This window comes from Accipiter gentilis, chromosome 27, assembly GCF_929443795.1.
Source record: "Accipiter gentilis chromosome 27, bAccGen1.1, whole genome shotgun sequence".
Classification (NCBI taxonomy): domain Eukaryota; kingdom Metazoa; phylum Chordata; class Aves; order Accipitriformes; family Accipitridae; genus Astur; species Astur gentilis.
In genome coordinates, this window is record NC_064906.1 from 12,617,348 (window position 1) to 12,645,113 (window position 27,766).

The window sequence follows — 27,766 nt, forward strand, 5'->3', positions numbered from 1 at the left end:
GAACATCAAAAAGAGTGATCCCACCTAGTCCTACATGATATGAAGAATTGGAGGAAGAGACAAGAGTGAAGTTAGCCGCAAACACATTGTGTCATTCAGTATTAAGGTTTGCTTTGGTTAGGTGGTAAGGGCAATATTAAGTGAATTCCAAAAAAAGAAAATAATGCTTACTGGTTTAGCAGCTGTGTGTCTTGAGATGATATTGGTAGAGAATGACTTCCAGCTTCAAAGTTCCCTTCTGAAAGCAAGAGTGAGTTTGAGGATATGATTAAGAAAGGCTGTTTGGTGGCATGTACTACTTTGCAAGTGGCAAAACAGACATAAAAACCAAATTTTGGCTGCTGCAGAGATCATATGCAAAAATAAGATAAGGGTATGTATTCTTTTATGTATATATACAAGTTCTGGTATAATTTAGTCTCCTAATTCTGCCTGCATCATTTTTTTGTTTTCCTTTCTAAAAACTACTCTTAATGCTGCTACAGAATACAGCAGCAAACTGGAAATAAGTCCAGAGATTTACTTTGCTATTTTGGAATAGGCTTTTCAGATTGAATTACTGCTTCCTTGAAGTTGTAGCAGATACCTGCAGAAGCTTGTCTGTATCTTCAGTGGGGAAGTGGTAATTCCGTGTGTCAGTACAGGATGGAAAGTGACAGACTGATCAGTCTTGCTGAAAAGGACTTGGTGGTTATGGTGGATGCCAAGCTGAATATGAGCCAAGAGAACGCTCTCGTTTCACATAAGGCAAATCTCATATTGTGGTACTTCAGGAGGAGCACAGGCAGCAGACTTAACAACAGTCTTATCCCCTACTATTTGATGCTGGTAAGACCAAACTTGGAATACTGTGTCTGGTTTTGTTCCTTCTAGTTTAAGGGGAAGATGGAGAAATTGGAGATGGTCCAGCAGAAGATTATGAAGATTCTCAGGTGTCAAGAGCATGTACCTAGGATGAGGGTTAGAGGCAGCTGGGCTTGTTTAGAATGGGAAAGAGGAGGGGGTAGGGGTGATCTTAGAATCTTATAACTGCCCTTCAAGCATCTGTAGACTGCTACAAAGATGATAAAGCCGAAGTTGTTGGTAATTGTAGGCAATGTAACAAGAGATGGCAGCCACAGATAGCAGCTCGAGAGGCTGAACTCGGGGGAGAATTTCTTTCCTAGAGGGTAGTATAGCACTAGAAAAGGTTATCCGTAGGTAGTGAACTCTTCATCCTCAGAGGTTTTCAGACCTGGCTATACAAAACTAGAATCTTATGTTGGCAGTAGTCCTGATTCAAGGGAGAGATTGGACTAGATGGTGGAACTGGAAGTTACTGGGTGGTCACAGAGCAGATGCCATCAGAATTGCAGAGATGTAATGCAATAGTTTGTATGACTGGAGTGCTGTAATGGATGGATATGGGCTCCTTATGAAACATGGCATAGAAGATGACAGTAGAAGTGCTGGATGCAACAGCGCCTTTTTTGTGTAGAGCCATGGCTGGTGGTTGTTGAGATCTTATGGGTCAGGACTAGGGGGAAGAACAACATCATGGTAGATGTCTGCCCCTCTTGAACAGGTGGTCTGTAGCAAGGCTGTCTTTACATGATGGGAAGAAACCTCCCAACTGCAGGTCCCAGTTTTCTTGGGGGGGATGGATTTTTGCTGGAAAAGCAGAATAGCAAGTTGCAAACAATCCAAAAGGGAGTTTTTCATGCGGGTGCTGGATGAGTCAACAAGAGGAAGTATTTCACAGAGAAGGAGAAGAGTCAGGAATGTGATGGTCAATGGCAGCCTTAATTGGAGTGACCATGAGATGATACAGGTTAAAATCCTCTGGGGAATGTGGAACTTACATATCAGACTAATGACCTTGGGCTTCAGGAGAACAGATTTCAGCTTCTTCAGAAAACTAGTAGTCAGGATCCCTTGAGAGACTGCTTTGAAAGGAAAAGAAGCCCAAAAGAGCTAATCAGTCTTCAAGGAGAACCTCCTCAAAGAACAGAAATGATCCATTCTGCTGTCCAGGAATATGGGCAGGCATAGCAGGCGGCTAGTGTGTTTGAGCATGGAACTCCTAGCTGTTCTTAAATGCTAAAAGAAAGCATACAGAGAACAGAAACAGAGGCAGGCTGCCAAGAAGAAATGTGTAAGTATTGCAGATATATTTGGGGTAAAAATAAGAAGGCAAAGCTTGCATGGAGGTGAAAGGAATATGAAGGGCAACGGGAAGGCTTCTGCAGGCGTGACAGCAGCAAAAGAAGGTGTGGGCCTGCTGCTAAGCAAGTAGCCTGGTGATGAAAGACATGGAAGAGGCTGAGATATTTGTAGCTTTCTTTGCTTTGGTCTTTACTGAGAAGGTCTGCTCTCAGATCTTTGTGCATGGTTGAAAAGTTTAGCAGAGAACAGCATTAACCACTGTAGAGAAGGATCAGTTTAGGGAAGAGCAAATTGAGCATATACAAGGCCATACGACAAAAAGGGATGCTTCTGGTGTTGAGGGAGCTGTCTGCTCCCTCAAAGTCTTTGAAAGGTCATGCTGATCAGAGGAGTTCCTTGGGGACCTGAAAAAAACCAAATGTGCTTACCTTCAAAAGTAAAACAGGGCTACATGCTGTCCCAGACCTTATAAAAAATTATGGGGCAAGTCCTCATGGATGTGATTTACTGGTGTGTGAAGGTCAGGAAGGTGATTGGGAAGAGCCAGTGTGGATTTGCCAAGGACAAAGTGGGTTTGACCAGCTTGATTGCATTTTGCAATGACATGGGCTGGCTCTGTGGACAGGGGAAGAAGGATGGATGTAATTTTAACTTAGCAAAGCTTTCAGCACAGTCTCCCATGTTATAGCCAAACTGGAGAGATAAGGTAAGCCTACAGGGTGGATAAAAGGTGGCTGAACTGTTAGGCTCAAAGAGTAGTTGTCAGTGATTTTAAGTGTGTTGGCCAGTTACTAGTGGCATTCCGCAGTGGTTTCTCCTGGGGCCAGCACTGTTTAACGTGTTCATTCATGACCTGGATAATGGGGTAGAGTAGACCATTGTCAAATTTGCAGTTAATGTCAAATTGGGGGAATGCCTGGTATGTGGTAGAGCAAGACTGCCATTCAGAGGGATCTCAACAAGCTGGTGAGATGGGCTGTCAGAAATCTCCTGAAGTTCAGCGAAGGTACGTGTGAAGTCTTACACCTGGGATGGAGCAACACCGTGCTGGATACAGACTGGATACTATTGGGCTAGGGAGCAAATCTTATGAACCTGCAGGTTTTGATATACAACAGTATGAACACGAATCAGCAATGTATTCTTGATGCAGTGAAGGCCAATAGCATATGGGACAGCATTAGCAAAAGTGTGGCCAGCAGACAGAGGGAAGTGCCTATTCCCTTCTGTTAAGGACTCAAGCTGCTTCTGGAATACTGTGTCCTGTGTACATGAGAAGGAGTCAGTAGAGGACTCACCAGCTACAAAAGATCATGAGGAGACAAGAGCATGTGATGTGGAGGACAACTTTAGGGAGCTGGGTTTGATTACCTTGGAGAAGGCAGCAGCTAAGGAAGGGATCTGATTAGTGTCTTCTGCTACCTAAATCATGGCTACAGAGAAGGAGCCAGACTTCAAGAAGGTGCACAGGGAAAGGACAAGTAGCAACGTTCACAGGCTGCAATAAAGGAAATGCTGATTGAACATTCAGGAAGTTCTTCACAGTGTGTGGTCAAGCACTGAAATTGCCTGCCCAAAGAGGTGGAAAGCTGCTGTCTTGAAGACTTCTAAAACTCAGCTGGACTTGGGCCTAAGCAGCCTGATCTAATCTTGAGGCTAGTCTTTGTCAAAGTGAGCAGAACTTCAGTGTTAGCTTGAGTAGGATGAAGTTTCCAACCACTGAGTAGCACTCCTTGTCTCTACCCATCTTCTTTTCAAATGGAGGGTTTTGGAGGCTTACTGGAAAGACAGCACAAATTGAATAATTGAAGGAAAATTATTCTAATTGTCAGTGTCCTCATCTTACAGTTAATTGTTTGATTTCAGTTACTTACCACCTCTGTGGTGCTTTTCTCTTACTTCTCAAGCTGGACTAGATGACCTCCAGAGATCCCTTCCAACCTAAGCTTCTTTATGATTCCATCATTCTGCCTGCAGAGGTCCCTCTCATCCTACGTTTCCATGATTCTTAATTCATTGGATATCTTCTGTGAAATGGTGGCAGTCCTTTTCTTTCCTGACATTTGGAAAACTTTGGGACCTACAATGCAACTTCTTGTTGCAACTCACCAGCATGTCTTCAACATCAGGTGGTTAAAACAGTAACACAAGTCTCTCAGCCTCATATTGTAGGGGTAAAGATGTCATTTGTCCTGAGAATTATTACTTGTCCTGTTGCTCATAAATACTTAAGAAGTGATACGTTATGTACTATGCAGTACCTGATTCTCTGAAGCATAGCTACTGTCTTAGTCTACCTTGTTTTACTGAGCTTTCCCTCCTTCCTCATGCTTATACACTGTACTCGCAAGGGAGCTGATGAGACATTCTAATCTCCATTGCTTCTTGTTAGAGGCTCAACTATTATATGTGCAGCTTTGAGGTTCACTCATATGTTCACAGAAAAAAACCCAACCAAACCTTTTCACTTTTTTGCACAGAGGAGGCGTGCCTACCTCAGTTCAATCCATACTGACTTCTTGTGCAGGATTCAGCTGCCTGAACGTAAATGCTGTTAGCGCACAAGTCTCCCATACACCTTTCATCAAGGATGCCTGGTGGTTTCTAAAATGACAGTATGTGCCTACGTTTAAGCTGCTGAATCCTGCCCCTTAAAGAAACTGCAGCCACTTCAGGGCCCGTAACTGTTCTGTTTGTATAATGCTTCTGTTGCAGTAAAATGGTGGAAACCCTGTGATGTTGCTAATAATTCTTCTTAATTTTCTAGCCCCATCAAAGAAGAAAGCAAGGTGAGAATACTACCCCCCCAGGGGAGTCAAAAGAGATTTTTTTTTTTTTTTGAGATCTCTTTACTTATTAAATAGATCTATTTTTTCTGTAACAAACATCATCATGTATGGGGAAAATATTTTATATTGTCTTTCCACTGTACTTATTCCTCTCGTGTAAATTGTTCCTTCCTGTTCATGAGGAAGTAGTAGCGATGGCTTTTGAAATATTGCCCTGGTTAGGCAGTTCAGTAGCAGTGTGATGTACTCGTACAAAAAGATAACTGCAATTCAAATTTCAAGCTGTTACCACTTTATTTAGGGTGCCATTGCCTGAGTAATTGTATAAAAGGCACCTCAGTTCATAGAGGAAGAAAAAAACCCACCTTTGGTTTACCATTACTTTAGTCATCTCCTTTAGCTGATCTGTAAAGAAGTTCATTAGTACTACTGATCTCTTTGAGAGTCAGTCAGAATAAGGACCTTTAAGAAATAATAGTATTTTAAATATGCCATAGAAAAAGGATGTTCTGTATTGGTAAGTGATACAAATTTAGAAATTGATATATTTTGATTCTAGATACTATGAGTAAACCTATCTTTCTAGTGATCTTTAGAATGCATCTTAATATTGTAATTTCTTTCTTTTCAAGGCGGGAAGATTACTGTAAGCATGAGGTATGTAGAGGTAGTAATTCTGCAAGTGTCTTATGTTGTAGCAGTTTCCTTATGCTTGCTTTTCATTTTTCTGAAAAACCTTTACTTTTTGGCTTATTTTGCTTCTGCAGTAGTATTAATAAAATAGCAAATAAATTGACCTAATGACCAGAGTTTTGTGTTCATCACAGCAGAGGGGAAATGGATACAGTACATCAGGCTGCTCATCCACCTTAGCTCTCATAATTCCTATTCGAAGTCACTGAGAGTCTCAGACCCAGTGTCTGCAGGCCAGGTCTCCCAACCTGTGCTGCAGTCTCTACCACTCTGTTTTGCCTCTCTTCAGATCAGAGGTATTCTATGCTGAAGGTTTGGTTCAAATCTTGAGATATAGCAAAAGATTTACCATCCTTTTTTCTAACTCAAAAGGTGAAACTCAAAATTCTCTCTCAAGTATTGGTCCTGAATAGCACAGGGCACAAAAACTGAGAACTGCCTCATTTCTGTGTTAGTAGCAGAGGTTGTTTTGCAATCTGATGTATTCTGTGGTGATGTCTTGCTCTTTTAGGCCTCAGGGTGGTCAGGTACAATGCTAGATGCAGCTGGGCACTTTTTTTAAACATGAGGTTGGACCTGTGTGAGGAAAGCCTGGGAAAGATAGCTCTTGTAGGTATGTAGCTTAGATGTGAAATGTGTTCTTCCTGGTATTGGAAGTAATGCAGTTGTATTCGTAGTAGCTGCTACCTAATTGCTATTGAGGCTCTAACGTTGTATGTTTATGGCTGTGACCTAAAATTACTATCTTTTCTTTGTGTTGACTTTTGTTGTTGGATAAAAGATTAAAAGGTCTTGTTTTGTACAAGATGATGCAAAAAATACTGTAGTAGTCAGTCTTCTAATTTCTCTTCCCCATTCTAAAATCCCACAGAATGATCCTGTTCGGAAAGAGAAAGCTCTAGAGTTCTTGGTATGTATGTAAAATAATTGTGATAAGAGTTGTGCAGCTTCACGAGTGTGATGCAATGAATATTGTGAAGGAGCCTCTGATTACTGATCAAACTCATTTGACCACAACATTAATTTCTGAGTTCTATTTTAATGGACTCTGCTCTTTGAAAAGCTAGTGCAGCTGTAGTATAATGTCAGCTCAGAACAGCTTGCTGGATTAAGTGCTGTTCTCTGGATCATTCTTCCCTTTGCTGAGGAGCCACCCTGACAAGCAGTGTTGGCAGCACTGATGTTGCTGAAGTGCTGTTGGCTGCCCATATCTGATGGGATTGTTGATGAGAAGGAGATGGGATTGTCGCTGCCTGCGATGTTGTGGCTAGTGCTGCTGCTGCAGGACCAGACAGCCAAGTGAAACTGGGTCATCCTGAAGCACGGCTGCTGGCGTTGGAGTGGGGAAGTTTTATCAGTTCAGTTGCTGTTAGGAGTGGCATAGTAAGCCTCGGTTTGTCTTTTGGGGCTTATGTTGTGAAAATATCTGACCATTTATATTCACCATTTTACTCCATGAAAGTCATGTTCTGTAGCTAAGGCAATTACAAAATTTCGTTTGAGTCTGAATTGTGTTTATACACTGAAATCACAAGTAGAAGTGTTGAGATGTATACTTTGTTACCAACTGAAGAGATTTTTTTTCTCTTTCAGTTTTTCTTCTTTTTTTTTTCTTTTAAGCTGTGGTTAATTGTGACTTTAGGAAGAGGTAGAGAAAAAGCAAGTCTGGCGATAATCCGTAAACTACCAAAAATGCTTGGTAGACAGTTAATTGATTTTTATCTGCAGGAGTCACAGCTGTTCCTTACAGCAGACTGTCTATATTCTTTCAACTTACTGTAATCACTTATAAATTGATCTACTTGCTAATCAGTCTCTTTGGACATTAAAAAGACAGGTAGCCATAATTGTTCTGCGCTTTATAGAATTGTATCGGTATCTTCTGGTATCTCTTATTGCCAGAATTACACATAGGAAAATTATAATGGAAACTTTCATCTTTTTGTTAATAAAATGGGGGAATCAAAGGCATTTGATGGTGCTGAAGCTTACTTATTCAATTTTCTACACAGACAACATAAATTTAGGTCTTGTGCCCTTTTCCATCTGCAACAAAATGTTCATGATTCACAGTATGGGAGTGGGACAGACATCCAGGTTTATGTTTTACCTTTTATCAGGCCATAATTATGTTCACAATTTTATTTTTTCGTATGTGTGTGTGTGTGTACACATATATTATGTATATCTTCTATATCAACTAATCATATAAACTTGGTTATATCAAAATCAAAGTATAACTCTGATCTGTTTGTGTATATGACCTTTGGCATCCTAGTGACTGATTCTAACCATGTTTTTCAACAGGAGACTTTTCACATCACCTCAGACTCAGAAGCAACACTTGTTGTTCATATTACGCAGGAACTCACAGAAGCTTTGAAGGCCTTTTGTGAAAAGAAAGCAGCAGTAAGTAGCTTAACCTTGACCAGAGTAGTTTTACCACTGGGACGAAAGGAGTGGTTGAACTCATTGTGTTGACACCCTGCCAAACTAATAGTTCAGGCATAGGTCAAAACCCCCCAGTTAAATATACTTTATTTTTTTTTACAATTTCTAAGTACCAAATACATTAATTGCCTGGCACATTTCTGTTAGTTTTCCGTCTGTTTTGGTTTTCTTTTGCATGCTTTCTTCCCATTTGGGGCACTATTTTGCTTCATGATGTCTGGTTGTCATTCTTCCTTTGCAGTTGGTCCCTTGTTTGATAGCTTTTCTTCTAAGGTTAATCAGGCTTTTAACTGCTACCCAAATGTGTCGCTTCTTTTTCTTGCGGGCATGAAAATAAGTCTGTCTTTCTGGTGACTTGTAGCTCTGCTCCCAATTGAGAGCTTTAATCTGTTAAGACTAAGGAACGCAAGATGTTCCTGTCTTTCTGTTTGGCCCTTACAAACCTCCATAGCTTCTTTGCATAAAAATTGAATACATGTAGAAAAAAGGGTCTGAAGAAGGACCAGAATGTGTACAAAAATGGCTCATCACCTCTGGCAGCTACTGGTTCACAAAATTCAGCATGTGTTTTTCTGAAAGGTATTTCAGACTGGTTTCTTAGGTATTAATAATATATTCCATGTGACCTGAGCTATGGTAACTGTCTTTGTGCAAATGCCACCACCACCTTTTTGAATGCTACACTTTCAGAAATGTCATGCATTTGAATATAATGCAGTTCTCATGAGCTAGTAAAAAATTCTTGCCGTAGCTTAATCTCAGGCGGTAGCTGAGCCTTCCATTCTGCATTCCCCAGCTAGAGACAGGATTTGCATATGTACCAGTTTTACGTTTCAGGCAGGTGATGTTGAGGGATATGGAGCAATAAAGTAATTTGAAACAGGTGACATTTGTCTTCCCCAGCCACCTTATTCTGTTCTCCAGACACATACCTCTTCCAAACAATACTTTTGAAAACTGCGGTTTAATATGGTAATTGTGAACAACAAAAGAACACATCCTTCATATGGAGTTTGCTGTCACCTAAAATTGTATTTTGCTAATTCTGCTTTCTATGGGGAACTTGCTTTTTTTTTTTTTTTTTTTAGAATGCTGAAGACTTCAGTATAAAAACAGACATTCTGACCTTTTGCTTTATCTAGGTTAATTATACTAACAGTCTGAGGCCCCTGATGTCAATATCTCAGGATGAATTTCCAGGAAAGAAAAGCATCCCAAAACAGTATAAGCCATATGGAAAATCCAAAGGTAATTTAGATGTTTTGTTCTACTAGTTTAAGTCTACTCTTAATACTGCACAGATTGTGAAAATTTACTTTTATAGCCAGCCATAGTGCTTCTTTGCTAGAGTACTGTGTGTCTTTGCCCCTCCGAGTCAGTTCAGGATAATATTTTCTGAAGCCTTAATGACTTCAACCTTGACTCTCTAAGAACACTTCTGTCTCACTGGATAGTATTACAGCAGTAACGGTTATTGGAAATCCAAGCAGTAATCTTTCCTAACCTGTTTAACATGAGGATTTTTGGTGAAAAAATGCTGGACTCAGGCAAGATGTAAAGGCAGGAAACGGGAAAAGAACAGGAGAAAAACACTTCATAAAACCTCAAAGTAGTTGTGTTTTCAGTTGATATTTTAGTATTTTGCAACTTCTAGTGCCATTTATTTATTTATTTATTCAGGAAATTCTAACTGGAATCAAGGTTTTTTGTCTCAGTATGAAGAGTGTTCTGCAGCTGCTTCTTTTGCTCCTGCTAACTCATACAGTTACCAAACAGATGATGGATCATCTTCCTATGGACTAAGATCTAATGACTTTGCAATGATGTCTGCGCTCAGGGACTCTTTTGCTCTTCAGACTGGAAGTCCTGCCAGTGGCATCAGCGAATGGCTGAGACAGTTCAGCCGATCTGCTGCTGGCAGTAATTCAGCTGGTGGGGCCTCTTCCTACGAGACAAGTCCAGTGAGTGAGTACTCAGCAGAATGTATGTCCAACGATGTGCGAGGAAGTAAGCTCCCTGATAACAGAATCTTGTGTGGCGGGGAAAGTACAAACTGGAGGAATCAACAAGCGTGTACAAAAGCAAGAAGTGTAAGTGATCAAAGATTATCCTATCCCAATTCTTCTGCCTCATATGCTTCATCTGGAAGATATTCCACAAACTATCTTTTGCAAAACTATTCCTCTTACAAGAATGATGAGTCTGTGAATACTTGTATATCTTCTGCAAATTCTGCTGTTTCAGGAAGAGGTGGCTCCAGGTGGAACGAGGACTCTGGCTGGAACCATGAGAGCTCTGGCTGGAACCATCAGAGCTCTGGCTGGAACCATCAGAGCTCTAGCTGGAACCATCAGAGCTCTAGCTGGAACCAGGAATCTAGGTGTCAGGGATTCAGGCATCAGAAGTCAGGCTACAAGAGTGATTGGAGTTCACATCAGTACTCGTTTTCAGGCAGTGGTTCGTACAGAGATTACCAGCAATTCAGAAGCTCAGATAAGATGTTTGATGAAGATGCTGTTGGTCTTACTCCCAACATTTTGAATAGACTACGAGGAAAGGATGTACCTACGATGACCAGGATGCTCAAACAGTTGGCTCCATATTATCCGGCACTTCAAAGTAAGATTGTGATTAGTTCTCATGTACAATGAGTTACATCAACATAGTTGCTTTAACATAAGCAGGAGATTGTGTGTTGCAGAGTTGAGTTAATTTTGCTCAACGTCGGTATCGGTTGAGGAATGGCGTTAATTGCCTCTCTGAGGAGACTTTGCCTCTTGACAGCTAAATAGAGCTGTGAGTGGGAGGAAATTTTGATAGCACAAAAATTTCCTGAGTTGAAAGGTTTGTCCTAGGTCATCTTGCTAACTAGCATCTTATATCATGATCAGAGTTTGTACTGTCAGGGTGGCAACTATGGGGAGGGAATGTATTGGCGTAAAGAAAAAAAATATTGGAATGCATGCAGAACCAAACTTGGATGGCATTATAATAGATGAAAGTACTCCAAAGGGACCAAACACTTTGGGATAACAAGAGAGAAATGTTATTAAAGAGCTGGTTTGTTATATGACAAATTATTTTTTCCAATTATTGTAGAAACATTCCTTAACATTAAAAATAGTGATACACTATTCAAAATAAAAGATTCTTCTTTGGAAATAGATTATACAAGGGATTTAAAGGGAGGTGGGCATATGCTACTTTATAGCTGTTATTAGGCATGAGTTTGGACAAATGCAAACTATGCTTATGGTACTAGAATTAGTTAATTAACTAGGTAGCTAGTTAATAGTAAAACTTTAACATTCTCTCTGCTGTATTATGTGAAATAACATGAAATAGAAGTAACTTTAAATGTTTTTATCTCCCCTTTCTAGAACTAAATATTCAGACATTAGTCAACGTGCTAGTAGAAACTAGAGGAAAAGATTAAGGAGCAACAGCAGCTGAACTGGAAACAGAGGAACAGATTGGAGAATCTCCATCTCTCGGCTTTCAGGAAAGAGACTGCATTTAATTCTGTGTTTGACTGGTTTTGGAAAGGGAAAGGGAGGTAGGGTTTAATTTCTTAACATGTGAAATATAGCTGGAACACAAACTTGCACATAATGGAGGTGAACATACTATTTTGTTTAGGCTTTTTTAATGTATTTGTTATATCTTAGTATATTACAGAAAAAATCTTTTGTTATTTTTTGAAAATATGTTAATGTTATTCTGTCAGCAAAAAGCTAATAACCCTTTTAACACCCTTCCCAACTCAGAAAAAAAGAAACGTTTAGTTTTATGTTACCTACTTAGAATATTCACTGAAACACAGGTCCGTTGCATGAAAATACAGGTTTACTTTCTTCACATAAATGTAAGGCCAGTTCAGTTAATTTGAGGCTTTATAATTAGCATATTTTTAGAAATTGATACACTACATTTCTGTTTAGACAAAGAAAGGAGAATGTCACAGCAAAGGTATTCTCTGTCTTAACATGATGCTATATGAGGAAAATGTAATCTATTCTAGGGGATTGGTATGTAATGGAACATATTACTTGCTTTCATTTTGCAGAGTAAAACCAGTCGTGAAATATATACAGATTTTTTTATCATGTTGTTCGGAATGAAATGGTTACAAATCAACTGAAAAACTCATTTGATGGATTGGTCCATACTAAAATAAAAATTCTTGATTCTTTCTACTGGCAAAAGCGTACTAAGAAAGAGTAGAACCTATAAGGCAGTCAGGTAAAATAACAGGGAAAAATCAAAATGGCATGCTAACTGAGAAACACTTACCAGTTCGTGATGTTTGTCAGTGGTCCCTACTTACGTTTTCTTTTCCCCACATTTCTGAGCCCCATGCTCATGAATGCCTGGCTTTAGATGTCTACTTTATCTAATCAAATCAAGCTTACATGGAGCTAAAGAAAAGAAGTGAGACGGTTTACTCCCCAGTGTCCATCTTCCTTTTCACTGCTGTGTTGTGGACTATCATACCTGAAATATTTCTCTGTCTCTGTGCATTAAATACTTGTGCTAAACCAGGGTTAGTATGAGCTGTCATAGTATCTTTTTGCGTTCACTAAAATAACTTTTTGGGTCTTGTCATGTAAATTTTAACAAAAAGGCATCAAAGCAATTTATTACAGAGCATACAAACTCAATTCCCTAAAATCCTCCTTTTGTAATTGTTTTGCTTGTGCATCAGAAAAGATGCACTTTCCTTCTTCATTCCTGTTCACTACTTCCTTTTTTTCCTTCTCATACTTATTGAAGGGTTTAAGTAGTTTCTAATGGCGTACGCTTAGTAGTTGTGCCATACATTTTTATTCATTGAATTACATAGTAGACCTTGCTTAAAAGGGGAAAAATACTATTGTCTACCACAGGTGTCTGCCAGAGTTTTGATTTAAAACTCTGTGGGACTGATCAGTTATTATATATGTTTAAAAATTATCAGAAATTATTTCCACAAATGTTACTACCATAGGTTTTTTTCCACAGAAAGTGTAGTGCAACTACAATTCTGAAACTGTAGAAAAAAATGTTGCTAGCAAATGTTACTGCTACAACTCTCAATTCAAGTTAAGACCTTTTCAGCTGAGGTTGTTGTAGAGAGCTCTTTCTTCCCATTTCTTGCTCCCTTTGGGATTTTACTGCCATTACTGTATATCCCAGTGGCATACAGCAGCTGGATGATCTCTGCCCAAATTAGATGCTCTTTCTGCCTACACATTCCCTTCTTATTTTTCGTTCTGGGGAACAGTTCCTGTCCCTGCTTCTTGTTGTGCAGGGTCCTGCATTGGGGAAATGGTTCTTGCATTTTGAAATGGAGTTGGAGTAGTGACCAAGTTAAGAGAGGAAATGCTTTTCAGCATTTATTTACTAAAGGTTTCCTGAGCTGTAGATAGCATTTGGAGTCTTGTAAATGCCCTTCACTGCTCTGTTTCAATTTTCAGTTCTTACCAAAATCAGTGAAATTTTTGAGATGATTGTCTGTTGGTTCTTATACACAAGTACTATCATGTAGGGAATTTTTTTTAAGCTGGTGGCGTCTTGTAATATGGACTCCAAGCCTGCCTTATCTCTTGGGTGCAATTACTATCAGCAGTGTGTTGTTCTCAGTTTTCTTTCAGTCACTTGGCTGAGCCAGTTTCAGCTGTATCACTGCTTTCTCCTTAATTGTCTTTTTATCTTTCTTCTTTCCAAAGATCTTCCTAGCTTTGGAAATTAAGAGCTTCACTGTGCAATTTCTGTACTGATACTGGCCTGGGGTCTGCCAGTTGGCACTCCCAGGTTTGACTGACTTTTGGTCTATAGCTGTGACCTCTGCAACTGGTTTCAGAGACTTTTCTCTTGTGTCCCATGCCACCTGCCAACAGGTATAGCTGCCTGGTGTCAAATAAGTAGCATCTTTGTTATTGCAGGAACACATTCCTTCATGGAGCTCAATTTCATAGAATCATAGAATGGTTTGGGTTGGAAGGGACCTTTAAAGGTCATCCAGTCCAACCCCCCTGCAATAAGCAGGGACATCTTCAACCAGATCAGGTTGCTTAGAGCCCCGTCCAACCTGACCTTGAACACTGCCGGGGATGGGGCATCCACCACCTCTCTGGGCAACCTGTTCCAGTGTTTCACCACCGTCATCGTAAAAAATGTCTTCCTTATATCTAGTCTAAATGTACCCTCTTTTAGTTTAAAAACCATCACCCCTTGTCCTGTCACTACTGGCCCTACTAAAAAGTCTATCCCAATCTTTCTTATAAGCCCTCTTTTAAGTATTGAAAGGCTGCAGTGAGGTCTCCCTGGAGCCTTCTCTTCTCCAGGCTGAACAACCACAACTCTCTCAGCCTTTCCTCATAGAAGAGGTGTTCCATCCCTTTGATCATTTCTGTGTCCCTCCTCTGGACCTGCTCCAACAGGTCCGTCTTTCCTGTGCTGAGGACTCCAGAGCTGGATGCAGTACTGCAGGTGGGGTCTCATGATTGTGGAGTAGAGGGACAGAATCCCCTCCCTCGACCTGCTGGCCACGCTTCTTTTGATGCAGCCCAGGATATGGTTGGCTTTATGGGCTGCAAGCGCACATTGCCGGCTCCTGTCCAGCTTTTCATCTACCAGTACCCCCAAGATACCCACTAATTTCCTAGTATTCAAATGAAGGGCAAAAAGAAACAGACAGAAGCATCTTCAGGATGCAACTCTGCAAAGGGATTGTTTACCCCTGTGACAGGAGCGATGAATTTCCTTTTTTCCAGGGCTGTGTAGAATTGTGAGTACTAAGCATCATTGCCTCATTTGGAGGGCTTCTGTGACACCTTCCCTTCCTCCGCAGGGCCAGATACTTGCAGCTTGGGATTGTTTTCTTTTACAGGATCCACCCTGAGGATCCATCAGCCTGTTTCACTTCTTTCTCTCTAGCCAGCAGCTCATCCTACAAACATGACTCCTGAGAGATGGTGACTTTGGATTGTCTTACTTGTTCTCACTCAGTTCAACCCTGCCACTTTTAAAGGGGGATTCAAATGATGGTAGGAAGAGGAAAGCATAAATCCAGGCTTCTGACCTTTATGGCACCTGACCAGCAGTGTCTACAAAGGCTCCAGGTAGGAAGACCTCATGGGAAAAAAAAGTAAAATGTGCCTTGGAAGTTCTGTTACCCTGCCAGTTACTTGTTCACCAGCCTAGCATAAGCCGAGACCTCCTGCTGCTTCTGTTTTCCAGCATTGGCCAATTTCCTTGAATCAACTTCTGGCTACTCCTTACTCCCAAGAAACCCCTTTGGTTTATCTTGCTCCCATGTAGTATAGAACTGGAGCAGAATGAGTCTTCTGCCTGTTCCCGTTTCTCTAGACTCTGGTCCTGTTTTTAAGAAAGAGCCTTCACAAGGGAGGCAGTGATAGCCTGCAGAGCAGCATCACTTTAAATGCTTGCCATCCATTGGCACGAATACAGCTACACCACAAGCTTTGCCACTGAGGCAAGAGTTTTGAGGCTGCACCAGAGCCCTTTGAACCAATTTCACATTTCCTTAAAAAGCCATTGATAAAAATCCAGACTAGAACATGCTTGGTGGGATAAATGGTCTGCTTCCCCGCCACTTTCTTGGTGTGTGGTGTACCTGCTTTCACACCTTTAGAGGCATCTGTTCCCCACTGAGACGAGTCATTCCTACCATTTAATGGGGCCATTTAATGGAGAAGCTCTCTTGAGTCCAAAACTTTGGGGCTCTTATTTTACTGTTTTGTTTCTGAAGAGAACATATATAGCAATCGTCTCAGCCTTCTGGGGAGTTAAGGTTCGAGCAGTTGGAAGTCTTTCTCCCTTGTCTTCTTAAATGTAAGGAACTTTCACAGTTCATCCAAGGCTGCTGGATGGGGTGGTCTCTGACATCGGTCATTATTCCTGCACCCCCACCTCACCCAGAAGCAATCCCTTGCCCTTTGGGTGATGATGTGCTTTGGGAGAGCTCCTTGCTTCTGTGAACTTATGTTATGGAGAACATTGGTCTCTCCGCAGACACTTCACACCAGAGAAGTGTTTAGAAAACGTTGCTGAACTGTCACCAAGGGTCTGTGTGATAATCACTTCACAACCAGTATCAGCTTCTCTGCAGGACAGATGTTTGGTAACTGCCACTTGGCTGCCTTCACCCTGACACCAGACACTGTGCTCTGGCTGAGACACTTGGCAATAACACTACACCATCAATTTTTTATTTTTTGTTTAGGTAGGGTGTCTTTCCGTGTGTGGACCCAAACCTTCTTAGCATAATCTCTTGGAATATGCTTGATACCACTGACAGCATCAGTTTATATATAGGCACTCCCATCAATGACAGCTTACCTGCCTGTGGCTGTATGTAATTACAAAATTTGAAACAAAAGGGCACGTGTGGACTGCCTGCATACAATGAGCTGGGGCTGGGAGAGGACTTAGGAATAAATCAGTATTGCTCCCGTTTAAGAAAGCCTTTGGATAAAAGCTAAATCTCTTGCCTGTAAACATATCCTGAAGAGTAGCAACTACAGGTAAGTAATACTGCTACTTGAGTGTTTTTAAGTGCTTTTGATAGCGCTGATCTAAGATTTTCTTAGAGCAGTCTAAGAGAGCTTGATAACTTCTCTTTGCTTCCTCCAAGTTGCTTCCTCAGAGTTGCTTCCTCAGAGTTACTGCAGGAGATTGTGTGTGACAGGAATCTGTCGTCATTACTTATTTTGCTTCAGTTTTTCCACTGTGCCCCTCACCAACTCTAAGTGGTGAGGTGGAGGGTAAGGTTATGAGAATGTTTTGACTGTCAGTTCAAGGCCACTTCAAATAAGAGCTTCAGCACAGAAGGAAGACTGTTGGTGTAAAATGAGCCCACTAAGCAGAGGGAACTGCTTATCCAGAGTAGTTACATGCATTTTATTTTTGTAGGGAGCTCATTGAGGAAGAAGTTGTATTTGTAGATGGCCCAAGGATACCCTGAAAGGCAGCTAGAAAATAAAAAGATAAGGCAAGGAAAAAAGGCCATCACTGTTAAGTGGGAGGGACCCCTGAACCACAGAAAACTAGAATACAGAAATAAACCCACCACCCCCTTAAAAAAGCTGTACAGAAGTGAAGTAGACTATAAAAGTTGATCTGATATTTTTACTTAATTTTAAATTCTGTATTAAAAATTAATACATTAAACTCTTATAAAAGTAAGGCACATGCAAAACATGTTGTGCAACTTCTGACTTTCAACTCTCTTACTAACTAACAAGCATTATTTTAATTTGGCATTTCTAAAGAGTCATTTTTCCCCATGCAGGATATGTGGAAGAAGGTTAAGTTTGACATTGCACCAGTTAACTCTAGATTCTGTGCTTTCTGTACTACAGTAAGCAGAGATGGTCATATCGTACAAAATAAAAACCAACTCAAGTGCAGATTCTGAAGGTGATGACCAACATACGAAATCTAAGAATGTGAAGTTATATCCATTATGATACATCAATAATCTTATTCAGTACAGGATGATTTGGCAGCTCCAGTCTGTGTAATGCCAGTGTGCAACTCCCAGTTATCTGTGTCATACAATGCTGAAGACCATGGAAAGGTACTGCTCGTAGGACACCTGAATCCAGCCATCTTGATCAGTATCGTATCGTCGGAACACATCAGTCAACCTCTGAAAAGGGGGAAAAGAACATACATTTTTTGTACACCAGGGAAGTTCAGACTGCCAGGTATTCCCCTTGCCACTTAGGTGTCTATAGCTTTGTGAACACTTTGTGTTCATCCCCTCTGTAGACACTTTACAATCTCGTGCGTATAGAGGTAGTTCTTTGTCACGTCTTGTGCCTGAGCTGTGTAGCAGATCCGATTCTAAAACTGCCTTACGATACAATACCTAAGGCTATCTAGGGACTTCTTTACAGGCCAGACAGCTTTTTATAACTGGCTTCAAAGGCAGGGAAAAAACAATGCACAATTCTCGTGAGGCATTTGAGAGTCACCTGGAGACAGAATCCAAGTACCTTATCCACCTCTCATCTTCTAGCCAAATACGCTTTTTGTATCATTAGTATCTGCATAGCCCCAGAGATGGCAGGCAGTATGGACAGCGGACCAAGGTAACTGCCACCATGGTTTCACTAACCTTAGCTGAACGATACTCCCATTTCAAAGCCTCTTTACCAGAGTTTTAAGTTTATAACTCAGTATAATTGGCTAATATTACAAATTAATATAAAGGCAACTGATGCTTCAGCAGCCTTGTGGTTATAGACATAAAGCTTAAAGGAGCAGAACAAAACACCTGTTTGCAAATAACAGAGGTATTACTTTTTCAGGGCACTGCTTTCTCTTCGTGTTGCGTATCAGAAGATATCTTAAGACACTGCTTGCAATGCTGGCCAGTGTAAGAAGAGTAACCTTTTCCCTATCCTGCTAAAACTCAGCTTGTCCACTGCTACAGTTCCCAACTTTTCCCCAAAGCCTTGCATACATTTCAGAAAAGTCAGATACACTTGGAGAAACCTTAAGCACTGAGGTGAGGAATCATCCTGTGATTGATTTCTAAACAAAAGAATACACCTGTAAAACTACAGTGTTCTCTCTCTATATATATTCACACATGCATTTCTGTTACTGAAAGGGGCTTTTTTGTTTGTTTGAAATGTCTTTTATTACCGTTGCCCCTGCAGGAACAGCAGTGACAGAAGACTGAATAATTCACCTGTTAGGTTAGATTCTTTTTAGTCAGAGAGAAACAAAAACCTCACAATTCAGATTACAAGAATTATGGGCACCAGGGGACAAGACACACTCCAGTTTTAACATGCTCAGGATCCAGAGGAAGTGTGCCTATTAAACTATTGAAATAGCGTTAAATGTTTTCCTTTTAAAACACAGATTATTTTACATTTTTTTGCCCCATAGAAGTCAAACATGTCAAAAAAATCTTATCAAATTTACTTGTGATGCAAATGGATAACAAGTGAAAACCAGTAAGTTCAGGTGTTTCTAGCACCTCTCATATACTTTATTCAAATGGTTTATAAATTTTTAAATTCCTTATAAAAGCAAGTTCTAGATCCAGTAGTATTGCTACATTGAGAACCATAAAAGTTTAAGAAAAGGTGGGGTCTTTTTTTCAATTGACTTTGAAGTACATCTCCTTTCTTACCTGTAAAACAACACAGCACTGAATAAAGTCATCAAAAGCAACTTGTCCTCTTCCTTGTCTGTCAAATTTCCGAATAAGGATATCGTAGAATTGATCAGACAGTCGGTAACCTTGGAAAAGAGAAATGCTTTAACAGGTTTCAATTACTGCAGTCCTTCTATAAAAAGAACTAGGCTGTTCAGCAGGCATGTTTAACAAAACCAGAAAACAGTAAGCAGTTACGAGAGACAGGGTTTTTTTGCCAGATATCTCTGTGTTAAACTAAAATGCATGCAGTAAAAAACCTTGCTTAATAATAATTACAGACAATCACAGTAAACATAATTACTGATTAAAGTGACTAGTTGGTTGAGGGGAAAGTTTAGGGCTGCAACTCAAAGTTTTGTAACTGAAGTCAATTAAATCAAAGTTCCTTTTGCCATCAGAATGTCCAGTGACAGCTGACTTTGTTTATAAAAGCGGCAAGCTGTATCAAGTACCTTTGTAAGTTCAGACATTTACCTGAAGTATGGGTAATGCTCTCAGAGCAGCTAACAGGGGAGGCAGAAAACATTCCACACACCTACTGACACATCCAGTTTCATTGTTTCCCTTAAAGGAAATAGCTTAAAAAGTGCTTGTGGCATGGATATCTTTAAGGGTACCTTATACCTAAAAGGATAACTGCATTTCGCTTGCCTCATTTTTAGTCACATTTGTCAAAGCAGTACAGCCCTAATGATAAGAAGCTCATCTGATGACATAACCCAGTCATAAAAACTGTAATTGCAAATGAATTACCAAAACCTGTTAGTGCTTGCTTTAGTTCATTTTTGTCAATCATTCCAGAATTGTCTCTGTCATACGTTCGAAAGACATTCTGCCAGTCTGAGATGTACTTCCAGACTCCTGTGAATTCATTGAAGTTCACACCACCTTTGTTTTCTCTGTCAAACATGCCTGAAATAATAATAAACACATATAAAACCTTAATCATACTATTCTTCAGTAAGATCTGCTAGTATTTTAAGAAGGAAGCAAGAGTGCTATGTGGAAAGTACTGAAGACAGAAAAGAAACTGCAAAAATGCAGGTGGTATTTTGGAAAGTACTGCCAAAATAAGCAAGCAGCTGTCCACTGAAGGAGGATAAGATAAAGCAAGATAAGAGGACCAGAATGAATCACAAGAATGTTTGTTTTTCCCGGGTTTTCCTTTCCAGTTTGAAAGCATTTAGGGCTCAATTGATGATCCAGTGTCAAAAAGCAGGGGTGGGGGGTGTTCTTCTCTTAAGGACTCGTGAAAAGTCTACAACATCTATTGACTGCCAGAAGTACTGGGATATTCATCTGCCTTTGACTTACTGATACTGTCATTACACAAACAGTGTGTCGCACAGTGATGGAACTCAGACTGCTGCTGAATACTTATTGAAAGCAAAGCACAAAATTTAGTCCTTGGATTTATAACTGCATGATAGAAAAGATTTTTTGTGCTTGAATTTTTATCCTCCTGTTCTACCACCATCATCTTCCCCATTACTGACAATTATTTTAGGACCAAAGAATTCAGACATTGTAAAGCTTCTGTTTGGTCTTTTTGGAGCAGAACACAGGACTAAAATGGAAGACAGGAAAAACTAGTTAGGAAGACAAGCTATGTAATATCTTTTTAGAATATTTAAGCTGACAATCTCCCCACATGTAAATTACATTTACTATCTATTCAATTGTACAGTAACGTTTTCTCAGACTACTTTGACAAGTGCATGTGTGTGCACACAAAAGGCATTCCTGTATTATTAAAAAGGGAAAATATTTGAGTTTAACTTATTACTGCTGGGCTGTCTGGGGAAGGAAAAAAAAAAAAGTAAAGACATATTGAAACATAGCACCTAACAACGAAAGACCAGCTTGTTAACGCTACAGCCAAATTAGTTCAAAAGACCTTTAAACAGGCATTCATTATTACAGTAGAAATATATATTGTATATGTATTGTAATATTTGTACGTTTATTTTTCTAAAACAGTGCAGCAGTTGATAGCGTTCTCAATTGTCTGAAGAGATTCACAAAACAGCATCTTGACTCTTTCACATCACACAACTACACTCACCAAGAATTGACCTGACTGTTGCTGGATTAAATGGAGTCCACGTGCCTGAAACAGAAAGAATTACTTAGTTCCTCAATACTAAGTTACATTTTACAAAAGTGCAACCAACCAAAAAAATCAGATAAGAACTTACTTAAAACAGTGAATTCAGAGCTAGATGACATGGAACTAGCGTATTATAAAATAAGGCTGCTTTGAAGTAATTATGTTCTTGACCATTAAGAGATTACTTCAGACCAATGTTTCACAGATACTACACAGAAACCAACATTTCTCAGGCTGCGCCAAAAAAAACCACCCAAAAGGCAAAACCACAAAACCTTGGAAGAACTAAGAAGGATTCTTTTCATCCCAGCTAGTCAGGAGGTATTGGATAAAAGGCAAGGTCAAAACTGAGGTCCCACTTTTTCTACTGATGGGAGCAGAAGAGTTTCAAGTTATAACTCAATCAAGGTCCCGTATCTATTCCTCAGTAAGGCCCCACCTGCTTATTTCCTATTTTATGGGTGGATTACTCCAGTGCATTTAGTTTCTGACAAGTGAAAAGGAAAGGTTCCTAACAGGTCATAACCACACAGTGCAATTTAGGGTTGAGTTTAGTATAAACCTCACCTCCACTGCTAAATCAATGAAGTGTTAAGTTTAAATTAGTATTTTCAGACCAAGAAATATTGCCGCTTGAAAGGGCCTGAGCAGTAATCATCCGAAGAGGAGCTTTGTACTTCTCCGAATATTTAGAGGCTAGTCACTTTGGAATAGTTTTCACTTGGTTGGGAGCATTCCAGAGCACTAGGAAGCATTAAGCTTTAAATTAAGAGAAATACTGTGCCTCATGTAGAATTTCACCATCAATTCTCTAGAGCCTGTGAAGGTACCAGGAGGCCCAAGAAGCATGTATTAAATTCACTGAGTTGAGTGCAGGGACCACAAAGGGACCAGTAAGACTAAAGGTACTGTAGAGGCATTTGCAACGATGCAGTTAGCTGACCACAAATACCTAATAGAAAGGCTGTGTTGGTATTAAGCAGGCTTTGTGAAGGCATAGCTGCTTTGCTGCATCAAGCTGCAGTGGTGTAAGTAGTGCTTATACCAGCGCTGAACTTCTCCCATAGAAGGGAAACTATCATTTTAAGGCTACAGATGCAGCAACGGGGAAAAAACCCTATACTGTAGGCAGGCCATATGACTACTTGCACATAAAGAGAAACGTAAGCAGAGAAAGAGAAGAGTAAAAATGGCTCTGAAAATGCTTAAGCAGTATTTTAGACAGAGAATATCAGTACCTTAGAGTTGTGTCTCCTGACAAAAATAAAAAAATAATGGAATTATTAATAGGGTGCCAGCAATTAACTCATAGAGAACAGAATAGAGGAGAAAGTGAAAATACAGTTTGAAAGTTAACTTATTTCATGTTGAAATTTTCGAGAGACTCTATATATAGACACCACACAGTGAAATCGGAGCAACTCCAGTGCTGAAGAACTGTACTGATTTCAGCCTGTTCCAATAAACAGAGAAAGACCCTTCCCTCCTCCTACCCTGACTCTACTAGTAACTTTACATGGTGGCACAGAAAAAACCAAGCAGGAACCACAGGATTTTATTGTACAAACAACTATATGAAGTGATGATCAGTCCCTCCCAGGTAAGTATACTGTTATTTGCATACACTTGACATGTTGAAAAGCTGAATGTCAAAACCACATTGAACTTCAAATTTTAATGAGCTCTATGCAGGTTATTTAATGTTCTAGAAATAAACACATAACATTCCTTTAGCCCAGGTTAGACTGCAGGGGAGCTACACACAACCATCCACTAGGGGATGTATTTTGAAAAGAATATATTTAATTGTTAGTGACTGGTGTACAAGATCTAGAATCTCTCGGAATGAAGGAAGCTTACAGTTCTGTAAATATTTTGTCTAATAGTGAATTCAGTTGGGTGGGGATTCTTCATAACTGCAAAGCACTGAAACTGCTAATCTACACTGTAAATAAGGAAAGAAAAGAGTTCAGATAGTCATCACTGCCTATTACCCTTAAATTCAATCAGATGAGGAGATATTTAAAATATATGAAGTTTAAAACAGCAGGTAAAGCCAGGTTCGCACAGTTATAAACAGCACTGTAATCTTCAATGAAAACAGTGACCTAATCAATTTAACTTAGCTTTTGCTGAATTTTTTATTCAAAATAGTATTTTAGTCATGGATCAGGTTCAGCAGCTACAATACATTGCATTTAATTTATCAGATATTATTATTAAATAAATATTGTAGTAAATCCAGTTTAGTTACAAGACCACACCTCTACTAAACAGAGCCATTCAAATTTATTTCAAGTCAGGTGATTCCTGACAGAAAGGAGCCTTTCAGTCTGTGTGCACTGCAGCTCACAACATCAGTTTAAGTCCTTCTCAGTCACAAATAAGAGGAAGGATGAAGGAATTAAACGTTGGGAGAAGGGGAACTTGATATGAATTCAAAGGTGCACAAACAGCTTCAATATGCACTTTATCAGATTTCTAAGTGGAAAAAACCCACAAAGTACAACCCTACCCATCCTAAGTCACCAGAGCAAAATAAAAAATAGGCTACTGGAAAAATTTTTCATTTTTTATTTTGCTTCCATTTTGACCATACCTTAGTTACTCTTTAACCATTATAACAGGGAACTAACAGACTACTAGAAAGTTTTAATACTAGATCTAGAGTGCATCTTTCTACTTTGTTAGAAAAAAAAAACAAAACATGCCTTATTTGGGGAAAAAAAATATAATTAAAATTACCATCTTCAATTCCTGTACGAAAAGATTTTATGTGCAGTAAAAAGGCTGGCTGTAAACAGCTGATCTTTGTCCAGGTTATACACTGATCCTAGTTAAAAAACAAAGGTTCAGTAGTAGTGATGAGCGAGGAATATATAAATCACCGTTTATGTTTTCTAGGAAGCAGAGCTAGAAAAAAATAAAGGGATGTGCATGCCTTCATTCCCCAGAATACAGATCAGTAATGTTTACAATAGGTACTCAGTTTATAATCCATTACTAACATGCACCAAACCCAGAAAAATTCCCTTCAAGGGAAAAACCAGGAACAATGAGCTTAGGGCGGGGGGGTGGGGTGGGGAATCAGGAAGACTGTCCATTTTTTTTCCTCCCCTTCAGCCTTTTGCTGTAGATTAAATAGTATTAATCAGTGGTAGTAACATTCCCCCCCCTCAATCAAAGAATTACAGCATCAAGTAACCAGTCTCACATGAAATTTAACATTTAAGTTTACAATGAACTACCTCACTGCTCATTTACAGACTTACCATTGGATAATGCTTGCTGAAGTTCATTATCAGATATTATTCCACTCCTGTCTTTATCAACCCTAGGGGGAAAAAAAGGTGGTAAGCTTTAAATGGCTGATATTAACAGGTTCCAGTTACAGAAGACTTCAACATTCTGGTTCTTACTCACCAGATAAGATTAATCTTTTCCTGAAAAGTTACTAATTGCATTTTACTTGGTAAACCACTCACAGTTACTGCAAATTAAACACTTCATTCAGACTGATGAAACATTCTGGAACACGATTAAAGCTACAAAAAAATCTGCAAGACTTACTTAGAAGTGAAGAGACACACACAAACACACACTGACAATAACACAGTTCGGGCATACTCCACACAAGCATTTTTTTAAAATTATTTATTTTAAAAAGAACTGCAGAGCACACCATGTTGGTTAAATCCACAAAATGTCACAATTGGAAGCCATTTGGCTCCCAAATTGGAGCCCCAAGCTTGGCACCCTGTTTGTCTCAGTAAGATGTTGGCAATGGAGAGAAAGCCACTAACGTTGTTAAGTGCCAAGTATTGAAAGAATCGACTGCAGGGCTTTGACCCCTTTCAAAGGGGTTCAAAAAGTGGAAAAGCGCAGGCAGGTGCCAGCTTCCGTTAAGCCTTCATAGCCTGCTGTCTTAGAGAATGAAGTTCTATCCTGAAATTAATAAAAACTAAGTAATTTCTGCCCAAATAAAGCACCGTTGTCCTTCTTTAGAAGGATATCTGAAAGTGGTGGGGACTTCCCTCCATTTTAGACAAGGACCTTCCCCTTGACACTGACAGTTTTTACTTCCCCTCAGTTACTACCATTCGAAAGCAGAGTCCTGCTCAGCTGATGCCTCTGCAGAAGCTGTTATTTTTTTTCTTTAGTCCTTGTTGTCATTTTCTAGACCTTTTCAGTTCATTCTACTAGATTACTTCCCCATCTCAAAAAATTATATAAACCGCATAAAACATTCAAATTGCAAGCCTAAGTTGAATAGATTATAATAACAAAAAGATACTCCCCTTTTTTATTCTCTATTTCCTTTCTAGGTATTCCGAACATTTTTTATGTTCTGTGAGCTGCTACTAAGTGCTAAGCTGATATTTTCATAAAGATGCGTTATGACCTTCTTATCTTGCTCCCGAGCTTCATCAGCCAGCTCGGAGCACATTCATTTTATATACAAAATGATGCAAAGGTAAAGTGGGTCTTCCCCACGGACATCAGGTATGCGCTCTGGATTTCATCTGAGCATCATACAGTGATCATCATCTGGCCATGACAGGGTGATATGACCCAGTCATTCAGGACTCAAACGTGCTCCTGCAAGTCTTCACAGGCCTCACTTACTACAGGAATCAGTGTCACCAGCAAACTTCATCTGGTCATTCACCTTCTCCTCCCCCAGCTGCTTCTGAACATACTGAATAAAGATCCCAGAACAGCTCCGCCTGCCCGTGTGGCAGATAACCACATGCTCTTTCGTCAGTTACTGATCCACCAAAGGACCTTCCCTTTCATTCTGTGTATTCTGGATATTTCTTTAAAGGCCTTTTTGATACTTGTGTATGCTGAGTGTCTCTTTGGAAACTATAAAGATTGTATCAATTGCACCTATTCTAGCCATCATATCCATACCAAATCCTTATCAAACACACTCCCCAGGCTTACACAGTAGTCTGCCAGAGAGGAATACTTGCAGTAAGTGCAACTCTCCTGACTGGCTACGTCATTTAAAACGGTTTCTACTGGTTTGCCTGCTACAGAAGTCAGACGATCTGGTTTTTTTCTGGACCCTTTAAAAAAAGAAATGGCATCACGCATGCCTCCTCCCACTTCTCAGATGAAGTGGGTTTTACGGAAAGCTGGGTAGGTAAGCTGCCACATTCCTGAGTCACTAAGTAAATACTAGACAGTTTTAGCAACTTATTACTGTTTGTCTACTTAAGTCAAGATAGATCCTCTGACACATCTCCCACAAAAATGGATCCAACGTAGGAACCTCCCTAGTTTCCTCCACATGACACAAAGGTGACAAACGCCTTTAGCTTCTTAACTACTACGGTCTCGACAGCGTGTTTTTTAACACGGGCCTGCTAACTGCCTTGCAGGTTCCTGCTCCAGAGGTATCCAGGGGAATATTTGTTGGTCGTTTTTAAGCACTTCGCAGATTCCTTTTTTCCAAGCCTTCCTGTACTGCTACATCGGTCCTCCGCACTTTACGATCCTTTCCGGATTCTCAGGTCGCAAATGACTTCGGCGTTTTCAAGGTTACCTTCTCGCTTCCATCCACCACCCCCCTTCCCTTCCCTCTAACCTACCCCCGCACTTTCTCCTCCTCAAGCCTTCCTCCAAGCTCCCCCTCAGATGATTCCCCCCGCAGGGACACAGCCGCCATGTTGACCCGCCCTGCCAGGCCCCCCCCAACCCCCCAAGGCCCCCCAAAACCCGCGCCGGGTGCCCGGGGCCGGTGCCGGGTTTCCCGTAACAGCGGGACTTTTCCGGGCCCCTCCCAACCCCCGATCCCTCAGTCAGCGGCGGGCCCGGCCCGGCCAGGAGGATTCGGCACCGCGTCCCGGCAACGACGAAGGTGGCGGCTTTCGCCTCAGCCCAGCCCGGCGGCGGTTGGGGTGGGGGGTGAGGGAGCCTCCCCGTTAGCCGTTAGGAGGGGGACGAGGGACCCCCGGGGTCGGGCGGAGGGTGGCGGGCGGCCTCACCTCTGGAAGACGTTCCACAGGAAGGAGGGGTCGGGCAGCGCGGCGCCGCCGCCGCCGCCGTTGGGCCTGTAGTGATACCCCGCCGCCATGGCCGCCCCCCCCCCCTCCTCCTCCCTCCCTCCTCCGCGGAGCCAGCCGCGCAGCTCGCGCCTTCCTCCTCGCGCTTCCGGCACGGGCCGCCTGACACAGCGCGGCCGGTGACGTCGCCGAGGCGGGCAGGCGCACGGAGCGCCGCCCCGGGGAATCCCGAGAGGAGAGGCGCTGCGCAGTCCGCCCGTTGCCGTGGCGACGGCGGCGGGGCGGGGCTGAGACGGGCCCCGCCTCCCCCCTGGGGGCGGGGCGAGTAGGCTCCACCGCCCCCCTCCCCCCCCCCACTGCAGCGTTCGCCCGTCTCCGTTCTTCC

At 40.9% G+C, this 27,766-nt stretch overlaps 2 protein-coding genes across 6 annotated transcripts in view; one reads left to right on the plus strand and one right to left on the minus strand.

Moving 5' to 3' along the window:
- Window positions 1–14,246, plus strand: part of LOC126051197 (uncharacterized) — a 36,413-nt gene extending 22,167 nt beyond the window's left edge. The window contains exons 10-16 of the mRNA XM_049830118.1: window positions 4,913–4,934; window positions 5,567–5,591; window positions 6,499–6,537; window positions 7,935–8,036; window positions 9,221–9,326; window positions 9,759–10,697; window positions 11,459–14,246. Coding sequence (XP_049686075.1) covers window positions 4,913–4,934; window positions 5,567–5,591; window positions 6,499–6,537; window positions 7,935–8,036; window positions 9,221–9,326; window positions 9,759–10,697; window positions 11,459–11,514 — 1,289 coding nt within the window. The 3' untranslated portion in view covers window positions 11,515–14,246. The remainder of the gene's footprint in view (window positions 1–4,912; window positions 4,935–5,566; window positions 5,592–6,498; window positions 6,538–7,934; window positions 8,037–9,220; window positions 9,327–9,758; window positions 10,698–11,458) is intronic.
- Window positions 14,247–17,196: 2,950 nt separating this feature from the next.
- On the minus strand, window positions 17,197–27,555 carry PDCD6 (programmed cell death 6). Of its 5 annotated transcripts, XM_049830121.1 has the most exons (7): window positions 27,364–27,477; window positions 24,643–24,704; window positions 24,116–24,203; window positions 21,326–21,370; window positions 20,014–20,172; window positions 19,234–19,343; window positions 17,197–17,733 (listed from the first exon to the last, which is right to left on the minus strand). In XM_049830121.1, exons 2-7 carry the CDS (start codon window positions 24,667–24,669, stop codon window positions 17,635–17,637), a joined length of 528 nt encoding a protein of 175 aa, XP_049686078.1. In that variant the 5' UTR covers window positions 24,670–24,704; window positions 27,364–27,477; the 3' UTR covers window positions 17,197–17,634. The 5 variants fall into 5 exon arrangements, with proteins under 5 accessions (XP_049686078.1, XP_049686077.1, XP_049686081.1 ...); XM_049830120.1 differs by lacking the exon at window positions 24,116–24,203 and having other exon boundaries at window positions 20,020–20,172; window positions 27,364–27,555; XM_049830124.1 differs by lacking the exon at window positions 24,116–24,203 and having other exon boundaries at window positions 27,364–27,553.
- Window positions 27,556–27,766: the final 211 nt, after the last annotated feature.

What these genes read in the sequence shown, in the direction of transcription:
- PDCD6 (XM_049830124.1), bottom strand. Translation starts at nt 27,452, where the DNA reads ATGGCGGCGGGGTATCACTACAGGCCCAACGGCGGCGGCGGCGGCGCC. An exon ending in CTGTGGAACGTCTTCCAGAG is followed by an intron (nt 24,705 to 27,363) that starts GTGAGGCCGCCC and finishes TTTTCCCCCTAG; the next exon opens with GGTTGATAAAGACAGGAGTG. An exon ending in TCAGCAAGCATTATCCAATG is followed by an intron (nt 21,371 to 24,642) that starts GTAAGTCTGTAA and finishes TTTCTGTTTCAG; the next exon opens with GCACGTGGACTCCATTTAAT.